The sequence below is a fragment of the Xenopus laevis genome, chromosome 8L, assembly GCF_017654675.1.
Source record: "Xenopus laevis strain J_2021 chromosome 8L, Xenopus_laevis_v10.1, whole genome shotgun sequence".
Taxonomy (NCBI): domain Eukaryota; kingdom Metazoa; phylum Chordata; class Amphibia; order Anura; family Pipidae; genus Xenopus; species Xenopus laevis.
Genome location: NC_054385.1, coordinates 61726711 through 61745484, shown reverse-complemented (window position 1 = coordinate 61745484; position 18774 = coordinate 61726711). Strand labels below are relative to the sequence as shown.

Below are 18774 nucleotides of genomic sequence, written 5' to 3'. Positions count from 1 at the left end.
CAAAATGTTTTTTCACTATTTGGTTTTTGACTTGATAATATTTATAAACACAAGGAAATGTAAATGTTATTTTTCAACTGTAAGTAGCATAAAAGCCTCTTTGTATGAACTGTTGAAATATCACAGACTATTCTGTATAGGTACAATTGTATTTAATTTTACTTTATAAAGTCATCAAATTTCAGTTAAACAGAATATTGTTAATTAAAATATATATTAAAAAAAATCATCTTATATTGCCATTCTGTTGAATGCTGAAATGTAACACATAAAATTAATTAACTAGGCTGAGAAGTGTTGTAAATAACGTATGTTGGCAAAGGTTCTTCTCAAACGTGTATCCCGTTATTTTCAATGCAATAAATACATTTTTCAACTAATTTTTCATGGATTTACAGGGAAGATTGCTGTAATATATCCTATTCTGTTTAGATGCTCACCCAGAGAAATGAGAAATATTTTCCATTAAAATGTATATTTATTAGAGGAACATCTTTAGGTCTCACCTACTTGTGTTATGAAATTTGTGGAGAGAGAAGAAGTTTGTAAGCAAGTTAGTCTTGGTAGATTGCTTTAATACTGCTTTTCTTTTATTTAGTGTACATGCACAGAACTGTCTGTGTGCTGTGTGCAGTAGTTACATTATGTTACCATATTACCCATCAGTGCGAGATACTTACTGAATTCATCTGACTCCCACAAGCATTCAGCCATGATGATTTTCAGCTATCCCCAGGAAAAAGATGCCTAATTATTTTAGCAACTTATTCTGGCACATCTCATCACCAACCACTTAAGATCAGCCACCCCCACCAAGGCTTTTAAGATTCCTGCAGTGGTTTGTTGTTTACAAAATGAAAAAAACTTAGATAATTTATTGGTCTCTTATAATACATCATCCCAACCACAACTAATGTGCCTTCTCTCAGGCTTTCTGTATAGGGCATGATGCACCCCTTCCTGCTAATTCTCAGGAGCCTTATGACCTCTTAAACATACAAGTCTCTAGTGACATTTATGGGCAGATTTATCAAGGGTTGAATTGAAAATTTTAATTTGGAATTTGCATTTTTTAGTTTTTTTATGGCTAAATTCATCAAATTTGACTAAGAAATTGTTAAAATTGTTAAATTGTTAAAAAGTTTTTTTAAAAATTCAAATTCAATTTTCGAGATCATACTCTGGCCCTTTAACAATTCAAATTTGACAATTTGCCACTTTAAACCTGCTGAATTGCTGTTTTAGTCAATGGGAGATGTCCTGGGATCACTTTGGAGTTGTTTGCAGCCTTCCTGACATTCAAGTTTTTTTCAGAGTACAAGTACATTAGAGGACATTATAGACAAATAGCAGGGGACCTTTTTACCCATAAAGAGGATCACCGTACCATAGGCCACCCCTTTAGACTAGAAGAAAAGAACTTTCATTTGAAGCAACGTAGGTGGTTCTTTACAGTCAGGACAGTGAGGTTGTGGAATGCACTGCCGGGTGATGTTGTGATGCTGATTCAGTTAATGACTTTAAAGGAGAAGGAAACCCCCTGTTACTCACCCCTCTGTGCAGGTCCTGTCCACGGAGTTCACAGTCGCCATCTTCTCCCACGCGCGTCTTCTTCCTGCTTTGACCGGCGTCTTCTGGCGCATGCCCAGTAGGAACAGTTACCGGTAAGGATCTACTGCGCATGCGCCGAATGTCACGAAGTTTTCCGATTTCACTTCGTGACATTCGGTGCATGCGCAGTAGATCTTTACCAGGTAAATTCTCATAATAGGCAACTCATACAAAATCTAAAGAATGGCTTACATTTAAAAGTTAATTTTATTTGAGTATATTTGAAATCTCTAATATTAAGAAGGGTTTTTTTTTCACAAACAAAGCACAATTTTAGAATGACTTTTCTTGCACTGTGTATGCTGTGCAACCACCTTTGAATAGGGTATGGCAAAAACAAACCCATTTATCTATTTCATCATTCAAAAAACTAGAACAACCGGTGGTGATTTAGTACATATTTGGTGGCAGTAAATTGCAGAACATAGATTGCACTGATTGCGCTTGCTACCTGATACCCTTTGTATAGACACAAATGCTACAGAACACTACAGACTTTATACAATTTTTACATAGCTTAGTCAGCAGTAACTTCTAGTCTGCCCATGTCCCCTTGGGTTTTGCATTTTTCATGACCCAAATATGCATTCAATAAAACATTTATATTGTGAGAACATATGATATACTGCATATCTTATTTTATCACATTGGCCATGTAGAAATCTCTAAAATATAGCATTGCATTTTCTCCTGGAGTCCTCTTTCAACAAGAAATTCTTAGTTGTTTACAAGTTTTGATTTTGATCTGTAATAGAGTGTACTTTGTATTTTATTGAAACTAAACTAGAATAGCTATAAACAATACTGTTTTTTTTAAATTATAAATGATGATGGTGCTCCAAATGAATATATGCCTATGCCTGTGTTTCAATAAAAAATAAAATCAGTTGCTTAGCGCTTATTGCTCCCTGATATACTATTTCATTAAAGGAAAGATGCTAAACTTAAGGTATCTGAATATTGTTTTAATAATAAGAGGCCTAATAGTATGATGTGACTGTAATGGATCATTTGCTAAGTAAAAATGCCTCAAGGTAGCATTCTGCGTATTTGTGCAACAATGGGGTCACATCTGTCATTTCAAATGCTAGCTGATTTCATAAATTACATTTATATGAAAATATGTACAAATTTCCCTCATGTGTTTATTGCATCTGGGATTAATCATTTACAATTTCTTAATTAAAATATAGAAAAATTACATTTTCAAAAATCCCTGGCACCATTATTAGCAATTTTATGTTGAAAATAGCTGTCAACCTGGAAGTCATCCTAATTAATACACTGGGATGGGGTGGAAACACCATTACCAAGTTTAAAGAGGTAGCCTCTTGTTCTTTTGCTATGGGAAAAAAAATCAGTTGCTTAGCGCTTATTGCTCCCTGATATACTATTTCATTAAAGGAGATTTGAAAATAATGAAAAAAAAGATGCTAAACTTAAGGTATCTGAATACTGTTTTAATAATAAGATGCCTAATAGTATGATGTGATTGTAATGGATCATTTGCTAAGTAAAAATGCCTCAAGGTAGCATTCTGCTTATTTGTGTAACAAGGGGGTCACATTTCTATAAATGCTAGCTGACTTCATAAATGACATTTATATGAAAATATGTACAAACTTCCACCATGTGTTTATTGGTTCTGGGATTAAACATTTACAATTTCAAAATTAAAATGTAGGACAATTTTTCAAAAACTCCTGGCACCATTATTAGCAATTTTATGTTGAAAATAGCCTGGAATGTGGAAGTCATCCTAATTAATATACTGGGATGGGGTGGAACCACAATAAACAAGTTTAAAGGGGTAGCCTCTTGTTCTTTTGCTATGGTAACAAAAAGATACGCCTCTATCTGTCTATCAAAATGTTGATGCTTTTTCAAACTGCATATCGTTGCACCGTCTGTTGTCCATAACCTCACCCCAAATCCTTCTCCAATAAGGAGTCACCTGAGACACTAGTATTTAACGTATAACTAGCATTTATTATTTTTATCTTAGTGCACATTGTGCAACATCCTGCATGGAACATACAGCATAATGCAATTTAAGTATCATCAACAAATCTATGCTAATTTGCAATGTAATAAAAGTAATTGATAGAAAGACGTACCTACTGTAGTTATGTTAAGGATAGAGTTGTGCATCCATGTATTCAACTATAAACAGTAGAGGATATAATAGGTTTTACCTCAAAACAGCAGGGACCTTAACTGGGGCAAAGCAGCAATTTCTTTTTCTTTTTCACATTCACGATCATTGAAAGTATCTTTACAAAATCAGCAGTTAATGTGTTGAAAAAAAGCAAATGCAAATTGTGATGCTACGGCTAGTCACAAATGACCATATCCAAATCAGAATTAAGTAAATGTTAGTAAATGCATGGAGTGAGTAGGCTTATTCTATCTTTCGAAACAAAAATAAACAATAATAATATATGTTTTTCAGATGTATGTTTGTGTGTGTACAGAACATGCTACTAAACATTAGTGCTTTAGTATTAATTTAAATTACATTTAAGCATAATGTAACTTTTACATATCACTGGTAGAAAAAAGCTATATAAACATAAAATAAATATGCAGTTTTTTTACTTTTTATTGTTGATCACTTAAAATCTGCAGATCACATTTATCAATAAATACAATCATCCATATGTTTAAGATAGCTGACATTTGCACTTCCTTTTTATTGTATAGTTGGATGACAGAAATGCCATAAAAATTCTTAGCCCAAGGACATCAAATGTTCAGCTAAGTGAATCAAACCATGACAGCCCATCCTCTTGCTTGCTTTAGCATAGCAGAATTGTGAAGCCAGGACATTTAGTTAGCCTGCCAAATCTGTTAGCTCACTCTTTTCTTCTTTTTTGACAGAATTATGGATGAAGAAAGACCAATGAAAATAAAATAGGGTTTTAAATTTGCCTATTCAAAAATGTAATTCACATTGTTGATTTTACACTGCTTGGGTACATTATTACTCCATCACTCCAAGGGTTTCATCTACAACTCATGTCATTTTATAGAATGGTTGTTCTTGACAAATCTAGAGATGATCTGCCATTCATTATATTCACTTGGACGTGACTTTTTTGAATCAATCAATTCCATCTGCATTCATAAATCTAAATGTTTTTGTTTATCATTCATCTTATTACAAGGTATTGGAGTTAATATGAACCTGTCATCCCACCATGGATCTTCTAAGCAGTCATCTATGTTGAAATCTCCAGCAGTAGAGGGGCAAGGGCATAGCCTGGAACTAATAGGAATTTGAAGATTTTTAAAAAAAATAATTTATATTAGTATATATTTATTGATACATGTATATTATTTTAAATAATCAAGTAGGATACTTTACTTAGTTTAATATCAAGATTTAGTAGTTGTACAATATTATAAATGAATTTTGTTTTTAATATATTCTAATCATTGGCTGATCATTAATATTCCCATTTTTTATAAACCTTGGAATTTGTACACCGTTTCACTTAAAGAAGACCCTCTGATGTGTAGATATTGTAAACTTTTATGTGCAAAATTATAATTTATAAATAAAAAAGGACCAGGATTGGCAATTTTGGTATGATCCTAAAAAATAGCATCCTGAATGCAGTTTATTGAACAAGAACATGGTTCTATAGCAATACACACTGACTTACATAGGGAGAACTGGTTGCAGAAGTTTTACCTTACCTTCACATACCCCAAATAACAGAGTATAATATCAGCAGTATTATATATATATATATGTGTAATTAAAGGCATTCTGTCATGGGAAATTATTTTTTTTTTACAAAATGCATTAGTTAATAGAAATCCTCCAACAGAATCCTGCATTGAAATCAGCAGAACAATGGGAAGGTAACCAGAAATCATCTCCCTGACACCTGCATTGCTAAAAATGTTCCTAGTGCAGCTAGTGGTAGATATGAGAACAGCTTCCAATGCATCTAGTGGTAGCTATGTGAACAGAACACAATAGTAAAATTCCAAGTCCGGCTCTTTCTGAAAGAACATGATTAGACCTGAGATGGCTGCCTACAAACCAATATTACAATTAAAAAATAAATTTATTGGTTCAAGAATAAAAATGTAAATGGTATAATGAATTACTTGCAATGTAGACAGTGTCATTTAGTAATAAAAACTATACCAAAATCATGACAATACATTTAAAGAATTATCAGCACAATATAGCAGAAGTTCGTGGATATTCACTTTTGCTTTAGAATGAATTATATATGTTTGAACAAGTTAGTCTTTTTTTGTCTAGTTCACTAGTTTTTCTATTTCATCAGCCAGTACAACTTTAAGTAGGTATTGCTGCATGATAGAACTAGACAAGGTCCCCAGTGTGGGGCATTCTGTATGCCTCAGTCATCTCATTTGCCCAAAAATCCCACTGACAAAAAGAAAGGCATTTGATTATCCTGTCTTTAGATCTAAGGAAATGGAATCAAATTGCGAAAAGGAGAAATGTCAATCAAGTTTTCAGGTTAAAGATAATATAATCTTCTTAGCATCACAGGGTTTTAATTCATATAACAGTTTTCAGGTGTTCATTCAGCTTTAAGTCAACTCATGGCTGGACATTTGTGAACAACATCCCCAACAGGGGTCAGGGTGGGGGACAAATCAACCTTAGAATATAATTATATACGAGTGCTAATGTATTCACTTTTCAGCCACTAAAATATGGCACCTTGAAATGGCTTGTAATATGTTTACGATCTTTATAAAACGTAGAACATAAATGTTGAAGATTTCTTTCTGGTGTAATTATAGGGGTAATAAAAGCTTTTACAAAAAGAAAGGCTTTTATAATATTTGAACAGAGAAACAAAATAAAAAAACCAAAGATAAAATCAGAACTGCACCTTTTATACTAATCATAGTAGAAACAACATAATCAATGCTAAAGAGGCATATGGTAAAAGCATTTGCTAATGTAAACCATGGTTAAAGGTTGTATGTATGCCTAATTATTCTCCTGCAGCGTTTTACAAGGATTGGGAAACAGTCACCGCAGTCTAGAGTTGTTTTTCTTTTCTTTTGCTGCACAGACGAAAGTGGAAAATAAAAAGCATATGCTTAAGAAAATTCTGATTAAAGGTTTGCATGATTAGGGCACTTGTATGGCTCAATAGAACTCTCTTCTGAGCTTCTTGTTGTCACCAACTACAACGGATAAATATTCAAAAGGGTTTATAATGTTTCCTTCTCCATTTCAACCCCCATAGTTTTGACTGCTGGCTCCTGTGGGGATATCATAAATTTGCCCAGTAGCCTTTCAACTGGCTATAATGGTTACAGTTTTGTAAAGACAGAAGGTTTTACTTGTTTCAGTTTTCACTATCAACAATATTCTCTGAGGGAATGATTTTGTGCTTGGTATCAGTGCAGAAGAACAACATACACAACAAACACATATAATATCCATTTCAGCATTTCTGATTGTGCTCAGATAAATATCAAATATAATTCAGTGCACTTTAGTTATATGTAGGGTTTTCTGGCCAGTAAAAATGATGCTCAATGCCATTGTTAGAAATAGGGAAGAAAAAAATATATATATATGAAAACTGGTATTCTTTTTCCAGAAAATATGTTGACTGTAGCTATATGCGGCATAAAAAAGATTAAATTATTTGTTGTATATTAGCATTACAGCACTAATATCTCACTGATATTGATAGACAGATGGATATATATTGATGCCCAAAAAGTAAAAAAATTAATAAACATTTAAGTAAAATAGGAAGGGGGTATCGCCCGAAAGCTTGTGCTGTTTTTGCTGCTGCAATAAATAGATTGAAAAGGCATTGGCCATAGGTGTGCTCCTTCCATACGAAGTTACTGGATACTATTTGGTTTCTGAAGCAGCCAGGAAGTGAATGCACCCTTGAAAATCAAGTAAGTGGTGTGCTGAGGAATTTTGTATTGAATAGTTATTTAAGAGACACACTGTCCAATTGGTGCGTTTCTCAGTTTATTTGAATAAAAAAAAACACAAAACCTCAAATTTTAATAAGTAAACCTAACTAAAATACCACAGTTTGCCATGTAAATCCAGCATAGTTATAAAACTGTGCAAAAATTTATGACATTTGGTATCCGGGATGTTTTGGAAAAAAAAATTTAAAAAAAATTTAATTTGTCCTGTTGACCTCCGTCTTTTTTGTCACTGTATAAATAAATACAAATATAAATATATGCTGCTTGTAATAAATCAATGAATTCACACTGCAAGGAAGCTTTTTATATACATAATTTATTTTACACCAATATTTACTTTATAGAAAAATGCAATTAAAATTAAATCCAGCACTAGATATCTTACTCCTGGTTATCAGGACAGAAGCTCTTATCTCTCTTACTTTTTAGGTATTGAGTTGTCACTCAATTGCTCCTGTTTGCTTTGCTGGCCAGTTATAAATTGCCATCCCAGAGTGCATGTATTTTGGCTCTATAAATACAGTTTATATGTATGATGTCATGAGCAGTGTTGGATTGGCATGTCAGGGGTCCACCAGAAAACCTTAGGCCATATTCCCACTCTCCAAACTATCTTTCCTCTATTCTCTCCACGCACCCCCTTTTTGCCCAGTCTTTGTGTATGTATGTTGTTTTTCATATGTACTAGAATCTTAATCAGGCCACACATGTTTACATATTATTCATTATACGGTAAATATCCCGATATTGGTTGTACATAATGCCATGATCTAAAACTAACATTCAGATTTCAACTGTAGGGATAAAGGAGGAAAAATGACAAATCAGACGATGTTCTGGCCATTAATTGACAGACCACAATCGTACCAAAGATATGTCACAGTGTTACCCATGGATATCATCAGATAGGCAATACATGCAAAGATATTATCTTTATCTAACAGAAATTTTCAAACCTATCTAATCGATGAAATGAGCATGGTATGAAAATTGTTGGGACGGTCATTATGCGCACACGGTCTTAACATAGTATGAAACTTTGTTTTGTACGAACATATCTGTGTGTGTATGGCCAGCTTTATTATTTTTTTCCAGAAAGAACAGTTTGTTTACGAATAGGCCAAATTGCTAGAAGCAGGATGGCCAATGACACCTGAGCTCACCAGGAGTTTCAATGGTATTTTGGTGGGCCAGTCTGACACTGGTCATGAGCGTAAAGATTCATTATTATTATTAATAATATGACCACAAGTGCAAATAATTGCCCCACACAAGGTAAAGGATGGATAATCCAACATCTTTTTCTTGACTGCCTTATAAATCAAGTCAAATTTGAGTGGAAGCCCTTATATGGATCTACTGTACATTTCAATAGAAACTGGTCTGATTTTTGTTTATATAAAGCTGGAATAATAACAGCTTATTTATAGGGAAATGATTTCTGTTAAATGAGAAATTGTTGTTTAATAATGAATGTATTTTAATGCAAGGCAGGATTAGTCAAACATATCATTTCTCAACAGGAACATTTCACGCCTGAATGCAAATTCAAAGAGTCAGTATTCGAAAACTACTACGTGACATATTCTTCAATGATCTACAGACAGCAGCACTCTGGAAGAAGCTGGTTTTTGGGTCTCAACAAAGAAGGAGAAATTATGAAGGGCAATCATGTAAAGAAAAATAAGCCAGCTGCCCATTTCCTACCAAAACCATTAAAAGGTAAGAAGAATAGTATATTTTTGGAAAGGTTCTCAGATCAATTCATGTATTTTAAACAGGGATCTTCTTTCCAACAATTTTCCATTATTGTTATCGTTTGGAATGGTATGAAACATGGAACCTGTTTGTCATGGCAGAGTTTAGGGATGTGAGCGGATGCATTCAGAAAGGGTCTTTATACGCATAAATAAAAAATAGATAATATTATAGATGTCTAGCAGTTATTAAACAAAACAATAGATAATTTGTAGTACCAATGATGGTATTTGGGTTTGATTCCCCAGTTTATTGGCTCTTAACTAGGAATGCACCGAATCCACTATTTTGGATTCGGCCAATTTCCCGAATTGGCTGAATACTGAACCAAATCCTAATTTGCATATGCAAATTAGGGGTAGGAAGGGGAAAACATTTTTTACTTCCTTATTTTGTGACAAAAAGTCATATGCAAATTAGGATTCGGATTCGGTTCGGCCGGGCAGAAGGATTCGGCCGAATCCGAATCCTGCTGAAAAAGGCTGAATCCTGAACTGAATCCTGGATTCAGTGCATCCCTACTCTAAACTAGACATTCATACTTTCAGAGTAATAAAATACTTTTCAATTTTTAATGAAAACAACAACACCCATGACCAACACCCAGGGGATTTCATTAGAAGAGCCAATGCAGGTGCTGGTCTGATTCTTGCTACAGGCCAGTTCCATTTTGTTGGAGCACATCAGTGTAGTTCAGAGATTTTAATCAGCAAATATGAAGCCCATTCAGAATATTGTACACATAGGTCTCCAAAAACCATAAATTATAATCAAAGCTCCTCTTTGTGTATACAAAAAAGGATGCCATGTATGAAAACCATGTTTTGACATTTTTTCATTTACATAAAAAAAAACATATAAGCTTCTATGATCCACTGGATTTTAAAGGGGAAGTATAATCTGTGTTCAGCAGTGCAATGACTAGGGCTTGCTTTATTATAAAAAAAAGAAATAATAATAATTTTTCCCACAAGCTAGTTTTTGCAAAAAAAAAAAAATAATAATTTGCAAAATCCTACTCATGGAAATAAAAAAAACCTCAGAAAAATAAAAGTAATTGATTGCAGAAATAGTGATTGAATTTAGGAAGTCGCTTGCCTTTTCTCAGTTCGTTTTGCCAAACCACAAGCATCGATGAATGATAAATCAGCCCCTTAGCATGGTAAGCAGTAGGGCAGATGCCATTAGTATGTATAATTATATGAATACAAAAAAAGCACTTGACCTCATACGTTGTTTAAAGATGAAATATCTGAGTAATTACAACTATTGTGAGCATTTAATGTAAATTTATTTAATAGAAATAAGGAACTTTCTAAATTCGATAAATTAAAAAAATTCTGTACTGTTTCTGAAATAAACAAGATAATCTTTGGTATCCCCCTCTCAGCGCTGTTTCTCTTCAGTCTCTTCAGTCAGGAGTCATAGTCAGAGTTTGACGGACAGTTAATTGAAAGACAGTTAGCTCTAATACATTGTCTAGGCAAAGAGAGCACACACCAATGATGTATTAGACCTAACTGTCAATCAGTCTCTGACTGACAGAATGAAAAGAGACAGATTGCTGAGAGGGAATACTGAAGTGTAACTTGATTACTTCAGTAATAGTACAGACGTGTACAAGTTGATTATATTCAAAACATTTATTTTTTTTATGGTATGACGTTTAGATGAAATTTTCATTTTTGCAACAGTTTCCTTTTAAGATAAAAATACAGGTGCTGATTAAAATAAATCTAATGGCAACTAAAAAATGTAAGCTTAGCCTGCCATTTGTAAGAACAATTATCTTCCATTTTTTTTAAAAAAAATCATTTTCTGCACTGTAATCACTGCTGAAAAAATGTGTACAAATTCGATCGCCTGTATACAATTTGCTGAATTCTGATAGGTTGGAACACCTACCGCTTTTGATAAATGTATCAATTTGTTCACACTTTCCTGGCAGAAAACTTAGATACATTGGTTGAAGTGCTTCCATTGACTAAAATGGATGAATCTAGTGACATCAATTATTGTTTATGCTAAGTAAATTGATTTATTTAAAAAAAATTATGAAATCATATCTTCATTTTAATCTTAAATCATATTATAGATTTTTATAACTTTTAGATTGTAAATAATACTTTTCCAACGCATTTTGTCAAATTTATTTCTATATAAATGATTTCAATTGTATAGTATATTATACAAGAATAAAAGCAATGTCACTTCCATTAAATATAGAGAGTGGGGTGGGTGAGCCAGAAAAGGCTCACGGAATAACATTTGTTTTTTTCCCTCAAGTTGCGATTTGGGAGACCAAAGAAGTATCACCTCCTATTTATAATAAGTATTATAAAAACAAGAAATGTTTTGCTCTGGGCTCACAAAAGGCCTTTAACAACAGAAAAGTCTAATTTCTACTCTAATGATGAATACATTAAAGGTCTCTTGGTTAATGGGAATTTAACGGAACTATATTTAGGACATGCAAATAGTGATGGGCGAATAAATTTGCCAGACACAAATTCACGGTAAATTTCCACAAAAAATCCGCTGCATCAAAATTATTCGGACGCCCATTGACATTAATGCATTTGGACCAATTATTTTTACTTCAATGCGTTTCTGCGAATTTCGCACATTTTTCGGCACAGATTCGCCCATCACTACATGCAAAATGTAAATGTACTTGCAAACTTCCAAGGTGAGAAACATCCTAACATTTCCTAGTTCCCCGTCTTAACATTTTTAAAAGGATTAAGTGACCTGAAATGAAACCAGGAGGCAGACAAGGTGAACAAGCATGCTGTGTTAATAATGTTGGTGCTTTTATATTCACAGCAAGAGATATAATTGCCATTTTCTGTGCTATGATAATAATATGAGATCCTTCCCTGGAGAAGCGAGGCTATTCTAAATGACTGTGCTATATACATATCATAGTATATTTATTCAGTGCCATTAAACTTGCAGAGTTAGTCTGATATTTATTAGTAATGTTGCATATTTGTTATTGTTGCTTTATTTAGAAATAACTATAAATACTGACTGGTTATATATTTTCAGCCAGTCAGTAGGAGAGCATGGTGAGAAGAGCTCTAGTACAGGATAGGAATGGCTCCCACGTTCACACTCCTCGGACCCTCTGTGTCCCCAGCTTTACTAGAATCCTTAAAACAAACCTTTATGAATACTCCTGCTTCTCAAATATTAGTTCTACTGTATTATAGTTATATCAGGTTGTTAACTGAAGGGGGAAACACAGTCCAAAAACTCAGTTTGGCTTCATTAACTTAATAGTCTTGTTTGGCATTTTGGTTGAAGTGAAGGCTCTACCTTGACATGGCCAGGGCCAAATTCCTGCCCCACTTCGCCAGCTACCGGCCTAGCAATAATTACCACTTACCACTTGTCTTTTGTTGGAATTTCTATTGGCCACAACTTTATTAAATTACATAACAAATAACAATACATAACCATAAAGATAAATAACTGTTACATTGTTATAGCAATAATATTGACAGTAATATTAACAGTAGTACTTGGAAGCTGCAAGGTCCCTGGCAATGGACCAAAACTAGGTGCATGACAATCAAACCAGGCCATCAACCAGCACGGTATGTATGCTCTTTCCAAGAGCTGTCAGACTAACTGCAAATGAGTCCTACGGATAATAAAGAAGAAACCTTCAGGAATCACCTATCCCAACCAATCATCTAGTCCCAACGAACTAAATAGTCTACACTGCACTTTACTATACTCTGTATCCCACATATATAGTAAAAATCAATATATTGTAAAAATCAATATGTGTCTCACTGCACTCCTTTGTACTCCAGGTACAGTGGCAATAAATAACGACTTGACTTGACATAACACCTCCCAGTGACCCAATGATCTTAGAGAAGAAAACAAGTCCCACTGACAAAATTGGGACTTGCAAAACTGAGCACTATCACCATTGCCAGGGACCCACCACCCAGCTGTGACAATAGGATATACTCCTTTAAACCCTTAGCTAACCATTAATCCAGAATACTCAACTTTCTGGGTCAACTTAACCTGTATCCCACTAAAACTGGTCACAATTGTGACAACACAAAGGGTAACCAATGAGAGGGCGGGTGGGACTCCATTTTATCTCTCCAAAATGGATGCCTTCCCTAACTGCTCCTGGTTTAATTTACCTACGCTCCTCCCCCCAATGCTACACAACTAAACCCAGCTATATAACCCCTGCCTGGCAGTTTTGCCCCCCCCCCCAGTCATGAGCCCTCAGTCAGCAATTGCTTTACCGGAAAACCCCTACTGCCTTTCTTTTTCCCTATCTGTAAACGCTTTCTCACAAGAACCTGACAAATGGTTTCACTGCTCTTTCCCAGCAGAGCTGCCATTAGCAGAATGGAAAAAATGGAAACACTCTTCCCAGTCTCCACATAAACTTTTCTATGGTGTTATAAAAAACATGTCTTGTGGATGCAAGATTAAGAGGCCACTACTATTAGATGTGCTGGTCTGACTCTGCAGGTGTATTTATTACAGGTTGTGGTGTTGGCTACTATTCTATCCTTACATGCACTAAACTGATGGGAGTTTACTGTTCCCTTTGTAGTCATTTATGATGAGGCACCTCTTACAGTTTTTGAGACCAAACCGTCACTTTTTATGAAAGGTTCTGAAATACTGTGCTCTGAAATTGGCACACAGAGAGAACTGAACCAGCATAGTCTTTGAATAAAACTGGGGAATAAAGCATTTCCTATTTTCTGTTACGCAAATCCCTTTACTCTTTCTGTACCTGGAACTTTGTTACTTATCTGAACGACTTCAAAGAGAAAGAACATTTCCTGATATCCTCACGTATCTATATGAAATCTCACGTCAGAAAACATTTTAAATTACACTGGCTGTTTGGAATTGTTGTGTGGAATAACAGAATAGATATGCACCTGATAGAGCTGCCTAAGACAGGAAGGATTTTTTGTTTTGACTATATATACACATAAATATTTTTTTATATTTTGAGTTTACACGTTATGGATTATTTTATTCAGAGAAATCACAGATATTATTGAGCTGAATATGCTGTCAGACACCCCTTGCAATTTGGGCTTGTGTATAGTTCCATATATGACATAATTATAAAATATATAAAGAAATGAGTGAGCATGTGTATCTGAGTTTTAGGTGGACTGTGTCTTTAGTTATTGAAACTGAGTAATGGAAGACATATAGAAGAAGACATATATAGAAGACATAAAGATAATTAAATGGAATGAATGAGCACGAATGGTTGTTCATGCCTTTGGCAAATGAACATAGAAATGCAGAGTTTCCCATAGTTGCAGTGGAAGCTGCCCATGGGAATACGCCTCAGTAGGAAGAAACATTGTATAGATTGTCCAGCACATCGTGCCAGTTACTAAGGAAGCACAGCAGTAAGGGAACACAACAAACATTATCATTGTTAAGCAATATACAGTCATTTGCTTTATACGTATATTATTAAAAAAAATCTGTTACTGTCCTAATGTGAAATTCTAGTTGCCTGCTTTGCCCAACTCTTATCTGCATTTTTCTAATCTTATACAATTTAGCAATATTCCTGGTTTCCTTCCATGTACAGTGTTTTGAAATGATAAGTAAATATATTCCCTGAAGTCACTTGGCTACTCAGATGTACTGTAGGTTTACTTGTCTTTCACCAGAAAAGGATTTGATTGAAATGTGAAGTTTGTAGGGTTTGGGGCATTAGAAGTTGGATACAATACTTTTACTAAGGAGAACAAGAATACAGACATTTTGTCTTCAGCTTTAGTTACTGAGGACAGGGTTACTTTACTATTCATGTTGCAGTTCTCTACAGGTAACTCTAGACTGCAGGTAATAATTGGTCTCACTGGGCCTTACATTCCAGCATCCATGGGAAACAATTTTTTGTTGGTTAACATGTATTTCCATTTCTGCGGATATAGAGCTACTGTATTAGAGTCAAAGGGACCATTATGCCACAACATCAAATGCCCACAGTTATGGGATGCATTATCTGGAAACCTGTTATCTGAAAACCTGTTATCCAGAAAAAGGAAAGGCCGTCTCCCATAGACTCCATTTTATCCAAATAATCCAAATGTTTTAAAGTTACAGTATTTTCTTTTTCTCTGTAATAATAATTAGTCCTTATTGGAAGCAAAACCAGCCTATTGGGATGATTTCATGTTTACATGATTTTCTAGTAGACTTAAGGTATGAAGATCAGAATTATGGAAAGATCTGTTAACTGGAAAACCCCAGGTCCCGAGCATTCTGCATAAGAGGTCCCATACCTGTATACCCTTATTTGTTTGATATGATGATATATAATATATACAGAGCTCTGAGGAATACATTGGCATTATAATATAATAAAGTCTAATTATTAATATTAAAGACAACATTTGGGCTACTGTATTTACTGTACCTCCCTGGTACACTCGTCACCCAGGGGGCCTGTTTATAAAGTTGCAATGATCATTTTGTGCCAGCAAAAATGACTGCAAAACTCTATGTAAAACAAATCACTTATTTATAAAGCAGCAGTGTCTAGAATGCAAGTGAAAGTACACAGGGTTTCCCTTAAATCCTAAATTATGTATGCAACAGTCCTTTACTATTTATAAGTATGAAGACGATAGTGGGTTACTTACTGTTACAGTAGATGAAAACGTCATTCCTTTTTATAGATTATATATTAGAAAGGTGTTTAGTGTACTTATTTGTTTTCATTTTTTCCAGTGGCCATGTACAAAGAACCTTCACTTCACGATCTCACAGAATTTTCCAGATCCGGCAGTGGAACTCCAACAAAAAGCAGAAGCGTTTCCGGAGTATTAAATGGAGGGAAATCTATGAGTCAAAATGACTCAACGTAGCCAGCTTCAGGCAAGTGAGGTGCTGCGTTATATACAGTAATGGAACCTTACCTCTGGATGCTGTTGAATTATGATAAGGAGCCCTTCATTCAAGTACCCGGTTATTCAGGACAAGCACTGAACTTGCACAGGTCACTCACATTTAAGCCGTTAGATCTCCAGGTTGTCACTGGATTCCATTAGAATGTGCTCTTTGCATCTCAGAAGGCACCCACACAGTCTGCAAAACATAACGTGAAATAAGTCACGGAGAGGACCTATCCTGCTCTCGGTTTATATCACCTATGGTTTGAGGAGAACGAAGACAGAAACATTTCACAGAACTCACAGCTGATTCAAAGAAATTGAAAAATAAAATGCTTTCCAACTAAGAATATCTTAAACGAAAATCTTACTGCTTCTATGTTTTATAGGGGTAAGCCTATACATTGTAAAACCTGTTGTTTTCTTGGCTTAAAGTTTTATATACATATATTATTCATTTGCAAAACTTAGATTTTCATCAGATGCAGCTTTCTGAACTCTCCGGGGGTCTTTAAAGCTGGGTCTTAATATCAAAATCAGGTCTGAACTGAAGCGCAATGCTCAAGTAAACAGTGATTCTGTGATTTCAACCATACTCAGATATATCATTTTTCATCAAATAAATTCTATATGTGGTGTCCTGGTTCACAATATAGTGTATAACCCTAATCTGTAGTCAAAGAATCGTATTGTCAAACCCAAAGCAGTGGAATATACCTTTACAGATACTATTGTCCACGTACATCCAATTCTCTGATTTCCATTTTTTGTGTATGTTACATAAATGTTGTGTGGCTTCTTTTCTATTTTAAAAAAAATGAACAAAAAAAAAAAAGCTGTGGAATTAAGATGAACATTTTTATAAGAAATGTCTTATTTGTAAATGTCCTTTTTCAGTGTATGGCGTATGTATAGTAGACAAGGAGATAAGGGGCAGGCAGGAGACAAGACACCGTAGCTGTGCCTGCCAATCAAAATGCTCAATGTTAACTTAGGTTTTCCATTTAGTTCATCATCTCTGTTGCATGGGAGGAAGCAGGAGAATGGGACTAGACATGCATGATATGTTTTGGTTTTGTGCATTAACCAATGTTGGATTCCGCACCTCTGAAATATACAGTACATAGTAAGGGTAAGGGTTTTCATGTTTTGTGCAAAATGTTCATCCTTTGTTGTAAACACCAAATGCACTGAAGAAGCAATTTATATTTAATGTGTATTTTTTAAACTATTGTATTCATTTCTTTTTCTTTTGTCTCACCACCTGAAAGCTATTCAGTATTCTGGAATATAAGCAGGCTATGCATTTTTACTGTTTACTTGTTAAGTCATGAGAATTTGTTCTGCATTTGATTTACTTCAGATCCAGATGTTTCTCCCCCCCACACCTTTTTTCTTTTTCTTTCATTTTTTTTAACGTTAAACTAGGACTCTGTTCACGTTGAAGCAGATTGTGCACTTGTAAAATAAAATGTGTCCTTCAACTGTATTAGTTCTGCTTTGTTTGTCCATGAAGCCATAACATTGTTATAGGGAAAGCAATTGCTATAATAAACCCCTAATTACTAGGGATGCACTGAATCCACTATTTTGGATTCGGCCGAACCCCTGAATCCTTCGCTGAAGATTTGACCGAATTTGCATATGCAAATTAGGAGTGAAAATGGGAAAACATTTTTTACTTCCTTGTTTTGTGACAAAAAGTCACCAGATTTCCCTTCTGATCCTAATTTGCATATGCAGGCAAATTAGGATTCAGATTCGGTTCGGCCTGACAGAAGGATTCGGCCGAATCTGAATTCTGCTGAAAAAGGCCGAATCTTGTCCGAATCCCGAACCGAATCCTGGATTCAGTGCATCCCTACTAATTACACTGGGTATGTACCTTCTGGATGGAAAAACAGCAGCATGCATTGTATTGTGCTGGTGTAGCTACCCCAAGCAAGGTTAATCTGACTTATAGGAGAAGGAAAGGCTTGGTGCACTTGGGGGGCCAAATATTAGGCACCCCCAACTGATTGTATTGACTTACCTGAAACTCCGGGCTGGTGCTTCTATCAGCAGAAAACTGCACCGGCCCGGGGTTATACCAGTGAGCACCACGGAGAGATCCACTTCCGTGGCAAACACATGCACAGTTAAATAAATAGCCAACTTTTCTACTACACGTGAGCAGCCGTGTGAAGAAGGAGGAAGATGGAAGAGGATTGCTCTTTGGTGCTCACTGGTATAACCCCAGGCTGGTGCAGGTTTCAGGTAAGTCAATACAATCACTTGGGGGTGCCTAAAGGAGTTTTCTTCTCCTTTAAACCTGAGACTGAATTTTCCAGCCATGACAGTTGAAGAGTCGTGCTGGTTTTACATGGAAGATCACATTGTTATGCACAGTGTATATTTATTTGCAGACCTGAGAGACAATAGGTACATGTCCATATGTTTGTCAAGTTTAATAAACCATGTGTTCGTTTAACTACAATCTCTGAGACTGCAAGGCTAGCCCTAGCATAATACCATCTAATGC

General features: G+C 35.0%; 1 protein-coding gene across 5 annotated transcripts in view; it reads left to right on the top strand.

Moving 5' to 3' along the window:
- fgf13.L (fibroblast growth factor 13 L homeolog) overlaps positions 1–17742 on the top strand; it is a 185195-nt gene extending 167453 nt beyond the window's left edge. For all 5 annotated transcript variants that reach the window (XM_018228963.2, NM_001093030.1, XM_018228965.2 and 2 more), the window contains 2 exon segments: positions 9099–9297; positions 16093–17742. In XM_018228963.2, the coding sequence (XP_018084452.1) occupies positions 9099–9297; positions 16093–16229 (336 nt within the window). In that variant the 3' untranslated portion in view covers positions 16230–17742.
- Positions 17743–18774: the final 1032 nt, after the last annotated feature.